Here is a 20,652-nt window from a genome sequence, read left to right as displayed (position 1 = left end):
ATCACGGTATGGTCGCCTGCGCCTGACTACTTATGTATTAAGTATATATATAGTGTTTCATGTAAATTATTCTACACGAAGCAGGTGAATAAGATAGGGGAGATCTTCAATGGACAAGATAGTGACCTAGTTCTCGGCCTGGTTGTGAATCGGCCGCCATGTTGTCCCCTCTCCGGGTGCGGGAGGCTGCGCACAAATCAATGTAGGTACTGTTAACAAAACACGCGGTAGGTGGTCTTGTTAACAAATAATGCTTAGCTAAAAAAATTTTTTTTTTTATTCTTATTTATTTTATAAGCCATACATCTTATGATAAAGTCGGCTTAAAAATTAAAATTAAATTTTATTCTGAATAATTTTGTAAACTTTTCAGTTTTTAGGTACCTAGGTACAGTCTACTGTAAAAACATGGGTGTAGGTGTATCCAACTTATTCAAAAATATGTCCCATAGTTGTTAATTCGCTGACATTATAAGAGCTATGGGACATATTTTTGAGATGATTTGTGCACCAATATTTCTACAGTTGACTACAGATTGTGTTGTTCAATTTTATTTTCGGAAAACCAATTGAGTGTTCAGTATCGGTTCAATTTTAGATGGTGACCTATTCTATCCTCAGAGATGGCAAATATAATAAATACTCCTCCTCAGTGTGAAAAGTACCACCTATCGATCCTACGCAGTTCCCTAAAACGCAGGTTTATTATTTTTTATTGAATTCTTCCACAACAAGTAAGTAGGCTGTTACTAAATTACATTTACGTATTATCAGTAAGTATTTTAAGTTTTTTCATTTCTCATGCTCTGAATGAAGGTCATTGTTGTTCTAAAAGGTATGCAGAAAATGATACGTTTCTGCACTAGAGCATTTTAGAATCCAAGTACAATTTTATTTATTTTTCACGATAAACAATTGAAGTTTGGGTATAAATGATGGATTTGTTATACAATTTCCATTCTGATATTTGACTCCCCATTCTGTATTATAACGATATACTTTTGCCTAAATTATTAATCGAAAGTATCCTCAAAAAATACTACAAAAATTTATGCTTAAAAAACACATACATTTTACTTTCTTCGTATTCGAAATGAAAAGTAGAGTGTTTAACTCGGGTGAATGGCATCATTTCATCCCTAGGTTAACAATCTACTATTAAGTATTTTCCCCGTGCGTTCTCGCGGCTGCTGACCCTACAGGCTATGGGTTGCGCAGAGCCTCACTCTCCCTCGCTTCCCTCCGGTGACTGCGCGTCCTTTCCTCTCCGCGCACACCTATCCTTCACTAAAATGTAAACAAGTGCCGATACTAGATTTTTTTAATAACCTAAATATCTAAACTTAATTTTAGTGCGTGTTGCGTGTTATTCTAAGTCTCACCCATAGCAATACATCAGTGTATTCGATGACACTCAAAAGTGACAGCGCACAGATTTTAAATCAAAAATCTTTGTCAGAATCGGATTTTTAATCACGTGCGTGCGAATAAAGTTTCCGACCACTAAGTACCTAGGATGTCCGCCGATAGTACAAAATAGGGTTATTCAACTTATTAAACATTTTTTTACGTATGTGATCATTTCTTTAATTATTGGTTTGCGTAAATATTGGTAAAAATCATACACATCTAAATTAAAGCAAGTCTAAATCGATTATACGTGGTGGCTCAAGCAGCCTATATTACTTAAGAAAATGGTTGACTGGAGAGCAGTCAAGTTTTCGTACACGTGACCGGCGGGAGGCAAGTGCGAATACCTTAATTCTTAAACACATAAATTCGATTAGTTAAACAGAACGTGAAAGAGATTCTTAAGAAGAGATTCTTTGTGACATTATTCCAGTGTGATGGTTAAACCTGAGCGGATTATCTAATCGTTACGTATGTCGTTTCTGGGTCGATAAGGAGATGAAACATGAGGGGGTGATCATGCCGGAAGATGACCCAAGCGCGGACGAGCTGGTGCCGATCCCCGTGCAGATATTTCTGTGGACACAGTCGTCGCCGTTCGTGCGGCCACGGCTTGGAAAGGTCCACGATGCTTCGTGTATGGTAAGTGGCCGACCAGAATCCAGTTATCAGTGTTATCGTACATAAAAGTTCATTAGCATTTTGTGTTCAAAAATTAAGGTTAAAAAAAAAGTTCACTATTTAACTCCGAATACTCAAGGAATACCTAAGATAAATTAGGTATTCGGGACTATTATTATTTTAGTTCCTCTCCAATACATGGCCGCTCAACTCTAAAATGTTTAAGACAACTCGGTGGTGGCTTTCCAACACACAAACCACAACAAATAACAGCCTACAGGACCAACCATTGGGTAATTTACCCTAAGTTTGATGGCCCACGACTGCAATATATCCTAATCCATGACAACTTTGTGTTGCCTGATTTAGCAAATTGGGCAGGCGCTGAATGTTATTGTGCATTTTCAAGATTATTTACAATTAACTATTTCAGGGATTCGAAATCTGTGCGCCGTGACGCCCTGGGCGCCACCGTAGCAGTAGAGAGGGGCGTCGTGAGCCAATCCTCCTCACCGAGTTGCCTATCTATTTCAAATAGCTTAGCTAGGTTAGGGCACCGCAGCCAAAATTTTTAACTTGCAAGTGCGCTGTGGACTGAAGAAGATTGGCAACCCCTGACCTATTTTATTTATAGCTTTTCGTTGTAACTAAGTATGTTACGTGTGGTAGGTTTTAAAGTAGGTAGGTATTGTAAATTTTTCTCCTTAGACTCATAAGGTAGGTATTTTATTATAATTTTGACGAATTTGTGTGTTGATTCTAATGAATAAATAATTACTTTATGCTTTATATACATTTAAGGATATCTAATATTTTTGCCCGCAGTTTTGCCAACGAGCACAAGGCCATCACGTAAGTCTATTCCATCTACTTATACATACCCCTAACATTTATACATATACAATACAATCCGAATAATCTACATATACATACCCATACCCCTAACATTTATACAATACAATCAGAATACACCTCCTGGAGGCCGATTTTTGAAATTCGAGCACTCGATTTTGCCACTCGGAAGTCGGTGGAAAACAGCGAAATGCTACTTTTTGAAATACGAGCGATAAAATTGGGAATCGAGTGGTACTGAGCACTCGTTTTCAATTCTACAAGTAGAACTATAGTTTGTATTAGTAGAATTTAAATGCCGGATACTCGAGATAATATTGATCGAAATACACGAAATTCGACCACTCGATTTCGTGTATTTCGTTCAATAATATCTCCACTACTAGGCATTTAAATTCTACTAATAGAATTGAAAACGAGTGGTCAATACCACTAGATTCCAAATTTCGATCGCTCTTTTTTCAAAAATTAGTATTTCGCCGTTTTCTACCGATTTTCGACTGACGAAATCGAGCGATCGAAATTCAAAAATCGGTACCCTGTTAAGATAAAAGTACAGTTCCCAGTGTTCAGTTGGCGCCAGCATAGGTTTATCTGTTTGTCCTAAAAAAAAAATTCTTGTTTGTTTTTGTGAATTTTATGACCTGGATGCTTTAAGCCAAATCTTATGGAACCAAACCAGAGGAACTTTATGGAACCAAATCAAATCAGGCCCACAAACAAAAGTTACGATTTTACAAGTGTGAACTAGCAACATTGGTGCGATTGACATGCTCTTGACCAATGGCGAAAGGTATTTCGTCTAGTGTTGCTGAAACAGACTTAAAAAATTATGAAACTGGTCGTCCTTTCAAGCACTAACAGACGAGCGTACCGGACCACGACCTTGGAATGGTCCGAGCGTGTTCATTCGAGTGGAGGGTGGACTCTAAATGATAAGATATTGTAACAACTAGTTAGGTTCTTTCATTTACTTAATTAAATTGGCGCCCCATTATAAATAAAACTTAAGTAAATTTTGGCATAGCAACACATAAAATTTGCGCGAAATTTGTCTGTATTAAATGTCACAATGACAATGACAGTCGGATGATAAAATTAACAGATGAATATGTTTGTTTATTTATTTATATTGTTAAGAAAACTGGAATAAATGCACTATTATTAATGAATAATTTTTCAATTCTTTCAAAAAGGAGCTAAAGGAGGCTTGTAAGGTAAGACAAAATTGCAGTTAGTCAATTTCTTTAAAGTTATCGTAGTGCCACTGTTTTGTGATTTGATTAAAGATTATATTTTCAAGTTCCTGATGAAATATCTTATTATTGCAGTCATTTGAAAAGGTCCTGGTCCAAAACTTGCGTTTTGGTCTATCCATCAGTCTCTCGCAAGCGATAGAAGCGATCCCGCGATGGCGTTTTGTTCAGGCTGCTCTACCACACGTTATGCACTCGTTAGCTGCCGTACTACACAACAGGTACTACAATCTTGACGCTAAACGCTAGTTTCGAAAATCTCGGCCCAAGCCCTCCTACACATACACTTACGACTCAAATGGCGAGCTTTACTGCATGTCTTGCGGCCGGAAGTTTAAGACAAAACTCGGTTTCGCGAGTCACGTTCGAGCCCATGCACGTCAGGCTTTACTGAATACCTGATACTGATTTGTCTGGGTGTCGCCATCGACGGATACGTCTGGGAGGACATCATCATCATCATCATCATCACTACAATAAAGAAATTTAGCCCGCTCCACACTTCTGCGATCTGCGATCTCGACTCCACACTCGCGTTCGTAACTTCAATATTATTTCTCTGTAGAGCATAGTTATCATATGTCATTTATTATTGTGACATTAATAATCTAGTATAATGTATATACAAGCAAGGTAGCTTTTTATTGACACAATGAAATCAAAACAGTTTAGTACACTCAGCAAAATAAGAAATTTTTAGTTATACAAGTAAGTTGTAACTCTTAATTTAGATATATAATAAGTTTTTATTTTATCCAGGGTAAAAGACAATATGTCAAGCCTCGGCAATGTGGAGACAAAACTTCTGTACACAATGCACTGGATCATACTTGACGCATCTGACGAGTGCTCCGAGGCTGACTATGAGGCTGGCATTTTTCACACAAACCCTTTTCACTACCTGTTCTCCATTCCTATAATGACGGTAAATACCTTAGTTAAGATAATCCCTAGGTTCAGTCAGCATGAAATAATGACAGCCAAAGTGGCAGAATATATTGTAACATACCTAATTGAAATAAGGATTCTTATCATTGAAATAAGGATGTGTCTTGATATATTTCGCCACTTTGGCCATCATCACTTTATATTGGATGCTGACTGTACCTAATGGCTTAATAGTTATTCTTCAATACATGTGATTAAGTAAACAGAAATCATTTTTATTTTGTAGTTCATTCATTCTTTATTTGTTTCAGCTATTTGTTTTTCTATTTGCTCCGATAGCAGGTAACTTAAAAGAGTCAGATTTCACAAATAACTTCCGTTTGGAGAATGGTCTGAAGATTTGGCAAGGCTTTTGGGAGTACAGGCATCCTGATGCCCCCTGCTTCACCACACTTGTGAAGCCCAAACCAAAACCTTTAGGGAGTAAGGTTACCAAAAGGCCACAACATGGAGATATATTTTTAGGGCGTAAGTACGATATTTATAGAATTACTTGATCATGTATCATCAATACTTAAGAGTTATGCTCTATCAATCTCTTGACTTTCATCAACACAACACGACAACAATAATGATTGAATTCTTGTTGTGACAATGATTTTTCTGGAAAAAGGGCAAGGTCGCCCACATACCTGGAGGCGCATAGTCGAAAAAGAGGTTGCACCAGTTGGCCTCTGCTGGGCGGAGCTGGAGGAGGCCGCGCTGGACCGCGAAAAATGGAAATTCCTTCTGAGAGCCCTGTGCCCCTGATGAGGGATAACAGGATATCATCGTCAGTTTCATTGCACACAAATTTCCTATTGCCCTGGACTGTTACTTAAATCTCAAATTAGAAATTTTTGAAATCATTTCTTAAATTCTCATATTGGGAATGCCATTATTTTAAGAAAATAGATAAAAATTTTTTGGTCTGTTACCTACTCTTTTAACATGTTTAATTTTGATTGGTCAGGAATATAATTAATATGCAGTTAATAATACCATTATTGTTTAAAACTATTTATTTTGTTTATAATTTGTTTTATAATTGAATTATGATTAGATTCACATGTTATTTTTAGGTAAACCTTCAAAAGAGGATGGGGGAACATTAAATGGTAGCCCTCCGAGTCAAACCGTATCTATGTCCCAATCAGAGGTTCCATCTAAACAAGGCAGTACAGAGGACGAGCAGTGGCTTTCATCTCCAAAAGACACCATATTCCCAGAAACTATACCAGAAGAAAGCTCAAGTACTGAAGAGGAGCATGTGGTGAGTCAAACTTCAACTCTTACCACTGAGTAAATAAGTATTATTTTACTGTGACTTTCTAAAACATTCGTACTTCTTTACAGTTTATTTACCGTCTACCCAGCGAGGTATGCAGTGGGGCCGTTAAAGAAGCGTATACAGTATATTCTGCTGATCCGAGTCTCTTTCAAGTTCGCAAATCTGATGGAACTAAACAGCCAATACCAGGCATCAAGCCACTACCACAGGTCACAAAGATGAGGTAATTTATCATGTACGAGTATAAAAAATGTGCAGTGTATAATTTGATTAATTTGTATGTTTTTATATTAAAATATATAATAACGTATTTAAAAATCTGGCCATAATTTAAAAAAAAAACTGTCTTAAGACGCTGGGGATTTAACCTGGGGCATCAAGGCGTTTCAACATTTCAAAGCTACAAATATTTAATTTAGTACAAGAAGAACACAAGACAAAAATGAGAGTTATTAACAATTAATAATAATTTACAGCTCGTCAGATAAGGAGTCTCTGTCGGATAGCGGTTCCGCCTCGAAGCCTAAACCAACACCGAGTCCCATGGACAAACCGTGTTCAGCTAAGCAGGCACATGTATGTGATTATATAGATTCGAATACAATAAATATACATACATAATTTAAAAAGTTACATACTGCTAAATATATGACATCCCGCGGGTAAAGTTACCTTGTGGCGGTTGGCGCTTACGCTATTATTAACGCCGCTCCAATATTATAGCGGCGCTATGCGACGTAAGCGCCAGCCGCCATAAGGTACCTTTTGCCGTGGAACGTCACATATAATCGATTAAACTTCAGCACAAAAAATACCATTCAATCTTATAACAGTAGGTGTAGCTAAAATGCTGAATGTCAGTGAAAAATACGAGAGCTAAATGAAATATATATGTACTCCTAATAACATCCTAAATATTGGCGCCTGATATTACAGCACTACAAACTGTGATACTGATACCTATTTACCTATCTACCATTTCCTAAAGACTTAAATAAGAAGAATGATCTCAAATGACGTTTATTAACTTTGGCAGGTATCATCAGCTACGTTCCTAGACGTCGCTACGCTTAGATGCCTGTTCACGACGCAGTGGACCGAGGATGGCGTCCACTGGGCCCTGCACTACTTATATAACAGGTGTTTATTAATTTAATATCTGGGAGACAAAAAAAAACACAAAAACGCGCTTTTTCGCAGAGATAAGACCAACCTAGATCGATTGTTCGCCCCCCAAAACCCCTAAATAGTAAATTTCATCGAAATCGTTAGACCCGTTCCGAGATCACCGAAATATATAAATAAATAAATATACAAGAATTGCTCGTTTTAACTATAAGATTTATTTGTTTTACGATGGAACAAAGTTGTTGTTTAACCTCTCGTGCTAATATTGATACCCGTAAAAGAGAAAATATCCTAAAATTGAACCACGAGTATAGCGAGTGGTTCGAAAAGTGCTGCCAAGTGTGAAACAAAAAATACTAACTGTAAAACATTACAAATCAAATCCAAATGAACGCTATTAGATATTTATCTTTCAAAATCAGCGGTAGGATCACCGGCTAGCTCTTACCGGCCTATTTTAGAAACTAAAATGTAACTGCCACTGGCCTCCTTTTCATTAAGGTTTCCTGACCTTTGCCCTAATTGGGATTGGCAAATTATTGAACCAGTACACTTTTTGACTCACTTACAAGTCTTCTCACTTTTCAGACTACGTGATATATGCGATGACCTATCTAAACAAACACAACCGAGAAGAAGAAGTAATTCTCTACCCATTCCCAAAATAGAAGTTTCCATATATCAAAGCCCCGAAATGAAGAAAAGGGATTCTCTAAAAAACTTAATGGACGTCCCCGATTTGAAGGAGTCCCCGGTTACTGAAATATGTTACCCTCCCGCATCTCCCAAACTCGAGGAAGAACCCCTGACGAGACGGGCGAGTGAAAAAGTTAAAAGGAAAATGAAAATGGCCGATCTCAAAGCATTTGTGGAAACAAAAATGTTCTCGAAATCGGAAAAGGCATTAGAGAAAATTGGACACGATGATCACAAGTTCAGTTTTCATACTGCCGTAAGAATGCTATCTGTAGATATTTTTTTTTATTACCTCTTTATTGCTTTATATTCGCTTACAGGGTGTAAATTAACGCGGGTACTTTTTCAGGAGTATCATAGAAGTTTGGACAATAATGAAGATAGACCGAATTCTGCTTTAGGATCCCATTTCCCGGCGATAGCCCCTCGTCTGACCGGCGACCTCCTGCCCTGTAATCTGATCAAAGGCAAAAGTATGCCTAGTCTTAGGTGAGTAGATGTCTTTTAATTATAGTTTAATATTTTTACCGTTTGGCTATCCCCTTCCAATATTACCCATGCATTTGCAAAGTACATATATCATTGGTCAAAACCAAAGGCAGGTGGAACTAGTAATTTTAAACATATTCTGGCAAGTTACAAAATTTAAGGCGTTTGAAGTTATGAGCTATGGTATTTATGATAGAAGCTTTTTTCCATTCCATAGGACCTTTAATTCGCTAGATTTAAATGCTAATTAGCGCGGATTTTACATTCCATCGAATTAGAGCTAAAAATTTGTATTTATTATATTTTTTTCTAATCCAGCACAGCATGATTTAAACCTCCTCACATTTCTCTGACGTTTCCTGTTTAAACATATGTATTTTCTCTTTCTCCCGTGTTGTTAACGCTTTATCCTGTACTTTATTGTGGACGAACGTTGGGTTGCTAGCTGTCTGATAGACGAGCTAGCCTCCAATGGGTAAGTGAAGTATTTCCGAGGACCGTAGGTAGTCGCTTCGTTGTAGATGCAAGCCTATCATTGCCGGCTCTTCCGGTTGTCGCGTATTTTACTTTACGCCTAGATTTTTTAATTAAGTAATTTAGAGCGGGCGCGCTATCAGATTAGGCTTAGACAAGGTAACAATTACTTTGATAGAACTTTAGCACAAGAACACAAACTAAACACCTGCTAAACACGCACAAACATCAAAGTGGTTGTATGCACGCACAAAATTCACCAGGTAACATGCAGTTCATACGCGTATATTTCAGTGCTATGTTTTTTGTAGACTGTCTTTTAGTTCTTAATAACCGCATTAAATTGTAGTTAAACAGATAAACATAATATTAAACAATCACGCCTAATGATCAAGGTGATGGATAGAGACGCACCTATACGTGTAAGCGACAGTATCTGTATTTATTTATCTTGCTTAGCCTATAACTGCTTTCTTCACTTTTATATTAGTTAGGATGTGGGTTGCATTCGGCACTAAATCGCTTTTATTTAAGAACATGTAAATAAGAATCTGCTGTGTTCGAATAAATCAAAACATGGCATGTTATAGAGAAATACTTGCAGCAATACTTCATAGCATGAGCACAGTAAATACAGTAGAACGTATCTAAACCACGGGACAACCCGTTATAAAAATCGTATTGGCTTTTGTGATTCTAAATTTATATATGATAACAAATGAAATTGGTGTCACAGCGGGACTAGCACAACCGATCGCGTGACTGAAGTCCTGAGCTCAAAAAACCATCCACCTCTTGCGATATGACGGCCAGTGCTAGTTCATCAAAATTTTAGTTTATCTTTTAATTAGAAAGAGAACGGTATTGCAGGTACATTGGAGAGATAAAGACGGAGCGAGCGCACGGGTACGCGGGTGCTATGCCCACAAACATGCAAAAGAAGAAGAACCCGATTATAACCGTCACGGAGCACACGCCCACTCCGTCACCGGACTATCTTTCCAAAACTCAACAGGTAAATATAATTGCGTTTATGCTTTAATCTTTGTGCGACTATAGCACACGCGCATGCAGATTGAATTTTCATAATATGACGCGTCAAATAACTAAACGGGTCATTAAACAGCACAGTGACGCTGCCGATACCTCAAATAGTTTTTAATTTCCAAAACTTCCCATTTATCTATCTATTTAGTTTGGGTAATCCACAACAGCTCTTTGCTACTTGTAAAGCTCATTTTCGACGATTTTTCAAGGTCTGTCCAGACTTGCTGAATGCGCCCATCGCGCGCCATTCGCGAACCACTCACCGCAACCTCGATGCACTCAGAAATTCACACAAGCATTTAGCGATATTATTAAAAAATGTTTCGTTTCGCAGATACTCGTAACACTAGTGGGGCATTCACCAGATATGAATGCGCCTTTTAAGAGCCTATCAACGTGGACACTAGCGCCACTGCTAAATAATCGCGATTGTTTCAAAAAGGGGGCCTCTACGTACTGTGTTTTGTATTTAAGTACGTTTTAAATACATCAAACTAATTTTTAAGTTACTGGATTCTTCGATCTATGACCTGAAAACAAAATCGGCCGTTTTAACTTTGGATGCATAGATTGACGAATCCAGCAACATAAAAACCATGTACCACTTTAAAAACTAGTTTGATGTATTCAAAAGGTACTTAAATACAAAATACAGTACGTAGCGGTCCCCTTTTTTAAATACCTACCTTAAAATTTAAATAATCACGATTATTTAGCAGTGGCGCTAGTGTGCACGTTGATGGGCTCTATAATACGCAGTGTGGTAATCATGTAATTTACGCAGGGCTCGCTAGAATCTCAGATGGACTCCGTGAGCATGGTGGGGTCGCAGCACATGGTCTCGCCGGAGCGCAAGCCGAGCCTTACGCGCTCGCAGACCGACTCCAACATCACGTACGTCGTCGAGGAGGTGCAGGAGGCACCCGGCTCCATACACTATATCACTAAAGACGGGGAAATTGACTTTCAAGTCGTGTTAAAGGTATTATATAACTTATCAGTCAGTTATTAAAAAAAGAAAAGTCATTTATCGTCGCAAACAAAATTTACAGTAATAAATCGAACAAAGAGAAATTAAGGTTACAGTTTACACAATAAGGTTAAAGTCCAATAGGGTAGGGTAGGGAGTTATTAGCGGAATTTAGTATGATTATAGTTAGAGAAATGTGTTATTTCTGAAACAGTGTATAACTGCTTCTTCCTGGAGTAATAGCTCCTTGCTGCTTCCTGGACTAAACATAGTAATCATTGTAATGAAAATGAACTACTTACCGTAAAATGTGCCTACTTTGCTCTAAAATTTGAATTATAAAATAATTTTTAAAATTATTAACGATGTTGTTGCATGGTAATGTTGCCAATTTAAAGTAGACCATCACTACTATCATGTTGAAACATTTAAATGAGTTTGTGACTATAGTTCTCATATGTAAAAACTGTTGAAGCAGGTACCCGTATAAGCGCGCCGTGAGCGTTTTATATGTAAAAGCGGCGGGCCCCGTTCAAGCCCCGCCCGCTAAACGCACCTGTGTGACGGAACCTTAACATTTTTAATGTAAAATCCATTTCAGGCTGTTTACTCAGTATGTGTAATGGACAGTCACTACATATCGATTCGAGTGATGGAAGTGATATTGAACCTGGTGGACACGCTGATGGAGTTGGGGGTCCATAAGAACTGGAACAGCACCAACGTGGAAGACAACCTGCCGGGCAGTGTCGACCCCTTGACGGAGTTTATGAAGGATAAGGATAACAAGGTAAAGTGAAAACTTCAATTTATCTTTTTGAGCGCCTTACCCCCTTATTCATAAACGTCTACTAAAGTTGACAAGCCGATAATAATCGTTTGTCCCTTTCCATCATACCAATATGCCGGCGTATTGTTATCGGCTTGTCAACTTTAGCAGACGTTTATGAATAAGGGGGTAAATACCTATTAGTTATACCAGTAACACCTCACCCAAGACTTCGTTAACACCAAGCAACAAAAATACAAATGTGAATGAATCTATCGAAATGTTATGTATTTTGTTACTAAATTCTCGTATGTTCTTCTAGGGAAGAGACTCCGGACTACCTTGCGCGCAAAGCCAGGATTCTACTAACGTGGAAACTGGGGACAGCACTAGGGAAAAGAGAGAGGAAGAAGACCTAGACTGCCCTTATTATATGTTACTGCATATCATTCTCAGGTAACCACGGAGTTAACTGTTCAGTTAACAAAGCTGATCGTTATCTAATGCACACACATGCCACCTTGGGTGAACAGAGGACACGAAAAATATGTTTCAAATTTGATCGATCTAGCTAGGTATCTCTGAGAAAACGCGCATTTTTTAGTTTTTACATGTTTTCCGAGCAAAGCTCAGTCTCCCAGAATTTTTTTACTTAACCCAGGTAATTTGAGCTGGGTGAACAGAGTCAACTACAGGGTAATTCCGCACATTCAACAAAATATTGTTAATCCATAAAGACAAATTGACAGACAAATTGTTTTTCTGACGAAATTACTTGTCTGCCGTTTTTCGTTATGACACGCTATACGAAAATCTATGTCTCTATCGATACCTATCTACGTATATTTCCAGGTTACTCCGCCAGCTAGGCTGTTCTCACGGCTGCGCTACGGCTCTCCGCTGCCCCATAGCTGACACCCTTCGAATCCAGGCCAAGAAGTCCCTTCGGCAACTGAGAACAGCGTCTGTCTCCAAGTTTACGCTAAGACTGAAGGAGATGACGAAGTTTGCTCCTATTAAAGAGGTGTTGGATAACCTGCACTCTACCATCGGGTTTTGCGCCGAGCCTTCGATGGTATCGCCTATGAGTAAGTTCATTACTTATAATGCTACCCGTGATCTGTGTCTGCCAATAACTTTTGGGTAAGGCTAAAGCTAGGTTCGGGTCTACTCCTTAAACAAGTGGCAGTAATTACAATAAGACTATTTGATGTACAAAAAAATAATACGAAATTAATATTACAACAACTTTTAGGCTTCACATATATTATTTATGTATTTTTTTTTGTAATACTCGTACTTACAAATGGTATATTTTATATGCAACATCTAAAATTGATCTCCCAATGCCAATAATTTTATAATGCATTGTTTACTCATACTAGAATAATACCGGTGTTAACTAATTTTTTTTCTAACAAACACATTGTGCATTTTAAATTGTATGTGTTTTAGACGTTTTTGAATTACGCCTTACATATCATCATGGACAATAATACATCTAGCTTTTTAACGGCGTTGAAATACTTATGCCCTTTGAAATTATTTCGCGCTATATACCCTATAAGACTAGACGCAATATCCAGTTTGTATGTAATGTTCTGGGCCCTGGGAACGGGAGGCGTGTGAGCTCTTCAGGGAGCTTGGAAAGCGCTTCAGAGAAAAGGGGAATGACCCCCGTTCTGAGTCATGGCTTGTCCAACAGGTCTCCATCGCCATACAGCGGGGTAACGCTGCTAGTGTGATGGGCACCTTTGGACCCGGCATGGCTCAGAACGGGTTTTAGTTTCTAAGGTTTTATACATACATAATATCTAAAATGTATCAGATAATGAAATAAAATTCCAATGTTCTTGATGTACCCGAATGAACTGAGTTTTTTTCATTTCCCCGTCCAGATCAACAAAAGCGAAACATGTCCAAGTCGCCGGACATGAGTCACCTGCAGAGCGGGTACGCGACCAACTTCGGCGCGGGCCAGGGGCCCAACGCCAGCCGCGCCGTCGAGACCTTCGTCGTCGAGTCCACCTTCCGGGTGCTCGTCACCCGGTTCGCCGCCATGCACAAGGAGCTTAAGATGCTCGATAATGCGGTGAGATTTTAATAAAAAAGTTATCTTCGTTGTAGTGTGATATGTTCCCCTCTCACTCTTCGTTACGATACTAGGTACATAAGCATGTACCCAACTTAATTAGACAGTCTTATAATAAACCTCTTACCAATAATAACTTGTGTTTCGCTTACACATCTCCCACGTCACATGGCGACCCTGCCAGGACAAGTTATTGTTGGTAGGTACATACTCCACACTACACCGTTAATTAAAGTACTTACAAAAAATACCGTCACCGTAAGATTTTGACCGAGTGCCTAAGGCCTGGTCATGACTCTTCAGTCATAAAGCTTAGGGAACCATATCAACATAACAATCAATCATATCAATAATAATCAGAATCCATGTGACACTCCTTCCAAAAAATATACCGTACATACCGCCTTTTCTTTTTAAATCTGTTTAAATGTAGCATTTATTTCACAGAACCTGTACTTGCAAGTGCGACTCCTGCTGAGTTACGTTCACGAAGTCCACGGCGGGGAATTCCGTGTGGTGGCACTGAGCGGGCTGCTCGACACCGCGGAGCGACCAGACAGCCAACCGAAGGAGGCCAACATGCAGACCACTCGCGTCATAAGGTACTTCACAGAGATACTTGAACAAGTCCACGGAGGGTAGTTCCGAGTGGTGGCTCTGAGCGGGCTGCTCGACACCGCGGAGCGACCAGACAGCCAACCGAAGGAGGCCAACATGCAGACCACTCGCGTCATAAGGTACTTCACAGAGATACTTGAACAAGTCCACGGAGGGTAGTTCCGAGTGGTGGCTCTGAGCGGGCTGCTCGACACCGCGGAGCGACCAGACAGCCAACCGAAGGAGGCCAACATGCAGACCACTCGCGTCATAAGGTACTTCACAGAGATACTTGAACAAGTCCACGGAGGGTAGTTCCGAGTGGTGGCTCTGAGCGGGCTGCTCGACACCGCGGAGCGACCAGACAGCCAACCGAAGGAGGCCAACATGCAGACCACTCGCGTCATAAGGTACTTCACAGAGATACTTGAACAAGTCCTCGGCGGGGAATTCCGTGTGGTGGCATTGAGCGGGCTGCTCGACACCGCGGAGCGACCAGACAACCAACCGAAGGAGGCCAACATGCAGACCACTCGCGTCATAAGGTACTTCACAGAGATACTTGAACAAGTCCACGGCGGGGAATTCCGTGTGGTGGCACTGAGCGGGCTGCTCGACACCGCGGAGCGACCAGACAGCCAACCGAAGGAGGCCAACATGCAGACCACTCGCGTCATAAGGTATCTCACAGAGTTACGTTAACGAGTCAATCAAGGACGAGGTTCCATAAATTTTTCATGACCATTCAGGAAAGGAGCGCCACTTGCCATTTTCTGGAGAGACATTAGGCCTGTCTCTGCGGGAGATAAAGTGAAAAGACCACTGATGTCATATTTTATTATCTTTTAAGTACGTTTATACAATACACAACTATATATTGCACTCCTCAGTCGGACCTACAGGTACAGTCAGCCAAGAAAGTGGTCTACCACTTTTCGACTCTATCAATCAGATGATAGAGTCGAAAAGTGGTAGACCACTTTCTTGGCTGACTGTACAGAAACTAGTATATCACTCTATTCATGCACGTATAATTTTTTGAATATTTTTAGTACAAATATGAGTAAATGTTTAGATTATTAATGTAAAGTACCAATTCACAGGCATATACCTCGCAGTCAAGACGACGAGCGCGGCTCCGACACGGGAGCGGACTCGGGCTGCGCTGCTGACGACAGGAGTCATAAAAAGTTCACCTTCAAGAAGAGGAGCACTTCTTCTACGGGGGCACATGTAAGTTACTCGAGCGTACAAAAATATCATAATTACACCCCGTGATCAATGAAGGAATCCAATGAAAGCGACAGTTACAGAAAATATTTAAAGGGAAAGCACCCTAATTGTGCCTTCTGTGCACAATATTGCCCGAATAAAATATGTATTTAAATTATAATTTTATAAAAAAAAATTGATAACCATTACAATCAGAATAAATAGCACCGCGCAAAATTAAACCCTTCAGATACCCTAACTTCGTGTTCTTCCCAATTGCGCATACCCGAAAAAGAAATGGAATTATACTAAGCAGGTATTGGCTACTTTCCTACTAGTCATATCAGCTTCTTTTTTAGAACTGTCAAAACGATTTGCTAATATGGAATTTATATGAAAACGTGTGTACTGACGTCACAGTCAACTCACCTACTTATTATACTTCCATCCGATCTATTAAATAGTAATTGTGTTTAAAACTCATATATCATCACAAATAACTGCTATCTATGTTTTTGTAATAATGTGTTTGATATTTTACTGTGAAAGTACCCAAAGGGAAATCCGACATGTTGAATTATCAGCTACCATTGGTTAGTTCTGGCGAAATTATGTGGCTGGAGGCGAGCTTCATAGTTTTGTCAAGCCTTTTTTTATTTGAAATGCGTGATTTATACACAATATGCCAACTTTACAAATGCATTGAGAGAAGAGTCATATAGCCCTTCAGATGGCATACGTCATTTTTGAGTACATAGTTGAATTGAAAGGATATCTTTCTGGCAATAAATTAAATTTTCTAATTTATTGACTTAATGCCACTCTAAGGGTTTTGTTTGTATACAGAGTCTACTGGAGACCGAGGGTGGGTCGGAGTCGGCCAGTCAGTCGCCGCTGTCGGTGCGCACGCGCCGCTACCCGCTGACGCCGCGCCAGTCCGAGCGCACCATCCCCTCCACCTCGTCGGCTGACATGACGCCCCACCATAAGATATCGCACTCCAAATCTGTGCCCTCCAAGTTCCACTTCAGCGGTTTAGGTAACGCGCAATAAATATAGATGGTGAAGCAAATCTTGTCAGAAAACGTGTAATTCACAATCTACTTTATTTTCGGAACCTGTACCAGCTTAAAACCTAATAAATATTGAATAACTATTTTCACTATTGTAATAGTTGAAACCATTTTTTTTGGATCATCAAACACTAAAGATGACACACATGAACAGTATTGACACTTTTCATCTGCTGTATTGGCTATGTGCGACGTTGTTAGTGGGGGTAATACAAGCCACGCCAATGCACGACTCTGTGAAAATATGATCTTTCGTCTTATACGACAACTTCATACTGTTTGGTCGCTGCCAACTATCAAATAAGCAATATCTCCCACACTCGCTAGGGCGGCGCCGCAGTCATGCACGGAGTGAATAGCAGGAGCGTGATCACTCCACCTTGTTTTATCATTGAAAGGAGCACTGCATCTTACACAATTTAACCATCTATTCGGCAACAAGGACAGTTTTTTTTTAATTCTATGTAGGTACTTTAGTTAATCAATACTTAAATAATGGCTTTAACTCGTCGGTTACTTACTTGTGTATTCATCAGTGAACTGGTTCCGGCATAAGCCGCAATCGGCGTCATTGCTGCGTAACGGCGGCGGTTCCGGCGAATCTCTGCCCATTTCTGGCAGCATGATCTCGCTGGCGCGGCCCAACCTCGCCGCGCAGCCGCTACCCAGCCGCCCCGTGCACGTCAAGCGCCGCGTCGGCTACACGCTTAATAGGTACGGTTGCTGCGCTACTGTGACCCATAGACTAGGAATCCTCTAGACCGAGTTTAGAGCAATTATTTCATGCAACCGATGATGCCAAAAATGCGGGGGTGCGCGGGACGAGGTGAGCGAAGTCCCGTGCCGTGATTGGTCCGTTCAAAGACACGGACGTCACACAAAGACACTTTCGACTCGAACATGGAGTTAAATTACCGTATGCGTGGCAGAGGGGGTAGCGCGACTATGCTCAGTCTGGAGGATGTTTTGTCTGTGCTGTAGCCAATCCAAACGGGTCAGTGTGCGGTCGGAGGTGCGCGCGACTTACTGTTGTGAGTTATGATCCTGGCAACAATTTTTGAAGTTAATATGACATTCTTAAAAAAACAGGCATTTACTTATCTGATTCCAATAAGAGACTCGTATTACTATAATACCCGATAAAATAAAAAAACAACTACAACTCTGACATGCATTCATTGTCGCCAATCTGACCTATTTGGATTACTCACCCTTTATTATTCACCCTGTGTTGTATTAAAAACAACGCCTCCTTGCAAATTAGTTATCTGTTATGTGTTATGTAACGCGCCTTCAACGAAAGTCTCGACCTAAGCCGTCCTATTCTTACACTTATAACGACCAAGGGCAGCTTTATTGTGCACAGTGCGATCGGACATTTAAAATTAAGTTCGGTTTTGCGAGCCATATACGTGCTCATCAGAGGAATTTGTAAAGGTCGCCGTTGTCGGACACGACATGGAGGACTATATATATATATATTTTCAAAATATCACTGCGATATATATAACATACAACATTGGGATGCTATAATATAAATGTTTGTCGGTAATATGGAATATGGAATCATATGTTTATTATATTTGGGTTGAGAGTGGCGCCATCAGGCGACATTTTATATAAATTCTCTATAAAAGATCATTTTAATATTTCTCGTGAAATATAAAGCACATTTTAAGCTGCTGGACTAATGGTTTGTATCAGGTATTAACATTATCTAATTTAAACATTTTGCAATCAACTATATTTTTCACCAAAATGTATCTACGCTTAAATTTTATAGGTTACTATCTTATTATACTTCGTAGTCCGCTTAACACGATTCGAGCTTTGTACTTATACGCTCTGTATTTGTGGTAATGATACTAATGATTTTAGAAAACACTGTCAGGTGCTTTGGCTCAATTCCGAATATTTGTCTATAAAAAATCTGCTCTACGAGTCAGTTTTATAAAGTACTTTTTTAACATTTCGGGCCATATGCACCATTCGGTAACCCGGGGTTAACCGGTTAAAACTGGATTTACCTTAGTTACCAGTACAATTTGACACACAGGTTTAACCGGTAAAGGGGTCATCCATAATTACATCACACGAATTTCTAGGTTTTTTGCGCCCTCCCCCCTCCTTGTCACACTTAGGCCCACTTGCATCATTCCACTAACCCGGGGTTAACCGGTTAAACCTGGAGTAACCATGGTTACCAGTACAATTTGACACTGGGTTGACGGTTAAATTAACCCCGGGTAAGTTGGATGGTGCAAGTGGGCCTTAGTCACATTTGGCAAACCCCTCCCTGATGTGACGTCACATTTTTGCAACGAAATCGGCAAATATTTATTTAAAATGTTATCAAAATATTTTTGACAAAACATATATTAGTAATTTTATAACCCAAAACTGATTGGGACAGAAAATTAAACGATTATCGTTCCAAAAACTTGTTTTTTAACCGTACAGTGAATAAAATAGTTTAAATATTTTTTTGGTTACTGATGAAGTTAAGGTGACGTCACAATGTTTGTGTCTCCTCCCTCCCCCTCGATGACCCCTTAAACCACGGGTCAGTGGGATTGTGCAAGTGGCGCTTAGTGTCATTATCACCAGAGGTACAAATAGTTTTTTTTTCAAGTAGTCAAATTAATGTTCGGAATTATTCCAAAGCTCCTCGTTGTGTTTTCCTAAATTGGGTCATTTATTTCCAGAGCTCGCAAACGAGTAGAAGACAGATTGAACAGATTCGGTCTGAGAAAGATGGGGAAGAAAAGAGACGGCAGCATCGAGGAAACGAGTGGCGGATGTAAGGGTACCCTTACACACACTTATATATATTTTATTTAGAAAATGCGGAATCCATTTTGCTTTTCTTGTTTTTTGAAATTGTATACAAATTCAATGCCAAAAACATTCGAAAAATAGCTACAAGAAGGTTCCATTTAAGAGCCCATCAACGTGCACACTAGCGCCACTGCTAAATAATAATGATCTGTGATATTTATTGAATCTAAATAAGATTTAACGAAAGATATTTAAAAAGGGGGCCGATACGTACTGTATTTTGTATTTTTTAAGTACCTTTTGAATACATCCAACTAGTTTTTATGTTGCTGGATTTGTCGATCTATGAACTCAAAACAAAAACGGCCGTTTTAACTTTGGACGCATAGATTGACGAACCCAGCAGCATAAAAACTAGTTTGATGTATCCAAAAGGTGCTTAAATACACAATACAGTACGTAGCGGCCCCCTTTTTTTATTTTTTTTTCTTCTCTCGTACTTTTATTTGTCATTTAAAGGGTCGTGAACACACCTTTAAAACCCTACCTTATAGTTGTCAAGACAAGTCTTTAGTCTATTCCCCAAAAAATAATTTGTGCATACACGCAGTATCTTTTTGGCGATTTTACGATACTTCGTGTAATGACCACTTAAAAAATATTGAATGAAATACAGTGTTGCCAACCTTATTTTAAATGTCATCTCTGACAAATAAGTGAACCATAGACATTTTTTTTTATTTCATTCATTCTTTTCCCGCCCGTACCCCTCTTATTTTGCTACTTCTTGAATTAAAAAGATTTGTTAAATTTTCAATTTTATTTCAAAGTAAGTGCTTGGTCGTAGAAAAAGTATTGCATGCAACGTTGTTTAACTGAGTAAAAAATAAAAGTGGCGTTTTTATTAACAATTTTCGGCTTCGCCTCATCCACTCGCCTTTTTTGACCTCTCTTAAACAACGGTTGTATA

At 39.4% G+C, this 20,652-nt stretch overlaps 1 protein-coding gene across 1 annotated transcript in view; it reads left to right on the top strand.

Moving 5' to 3' along the window:
• Positions 1-1,861: 1,861 nt before the first annotated feature.
• Positions 1,862-20,652, top strand: part of LOC134675484 (protein unc-80 homolog) — a 77,554-nt gene continuing 58,763 nt past the window's right edge. The window contains exons 1-24 of the mRNA XM_063533750.1: positions 1,862-2,052; positions 2,857-2,883; positions 4,080-4,100; positions 4,215-4,360; positions 4,899-5,064; positions 5,339-5,555; positions 6,149-6,339; positions 6,423-6,580; positions 6,834-6,933; positions 7,394-7,497; positions 8,074-8,452; positions 8,531-8,670; positions 9,116-9,145; positions 10,015-10,159; positions 10,976-11,173; positions 11,763-11,951; positions 12,253-12,386; positions 12,783-13,018; positions 13,829-14,022; positions 14,470-14,624; positions 15,723-15,852; positions 16,678-16,870; positions 17,441-17,618; positions 19,610-19,704. Of these exons, the coding sequence (XP_063389820.1) occupies positions 1,909-2,052; positions 2,857-2,883; positions 4,080-4,100; positions 4,215-4,360; positions 4,899-5,064; positions 5,339-5,555; positions 6,149-6,339; positions 6,423-6,580; positions 6,834-6,933; positions 7,394-7,497; positions 8,074-8,452; positions 8,531-8,670; positions 9,116-9,145; positions 10,015-10,159; positions 10,976-11,173; positions 11,763-11,951; positions 12,253-12,386; positions 12,783-13,018; positions 13,829-14,022; positions 14,470-14,624; positions 15,723-15,852; positions 16,678-16,870; positions 17,441-17,618; positions 19,610-19,704 (3,670 nt within the window). The 5' untranslated portion in view covers positions 1,862-1,908. The remainder of the gene's footprint in view (positions 2,053-2,856; positions 2,884-4,079; positions 4,101-4,214; positions 4,361-4,898; positions 5,065-5,338; positions 5,556-6,148; positions 6,340-6,422; positions 6,581-6,833; positions 6,934-7,393; positions 7,498-8,073; positions 8,453-8,530; positions 8,671-9,115; positions 9,146-10,014; positions 10,160-10,975; positions 11,174-11,762; positions 11,952-12,252; positions 12,387-12,782; positions 13,019-13,828; positions 14,023-14,469; positions 14,625-15,722; positions 15,853-16,677; positions 16,871-17,440; positions 17,619-19,609; positions 19,705-20,652) is intronic.

This window comes from Cydia fagiglandana, chromosome 2 (genome assembly GCF_963556715.1).
Source record: "Cydia fagiglandana chromosome 2, ilCydFagi1.1, whole genome shotgun sequence".
Taxonomy (NCBI): Eukaryota; Metazoa; Arthropoda; class Insecta; order Lepidoptera; family Tortricidae; genus Cydia; species Cydia fagiglandana.
This window is presented reverse-complemented; position numbering and strand designations above follow the sequence as displayed.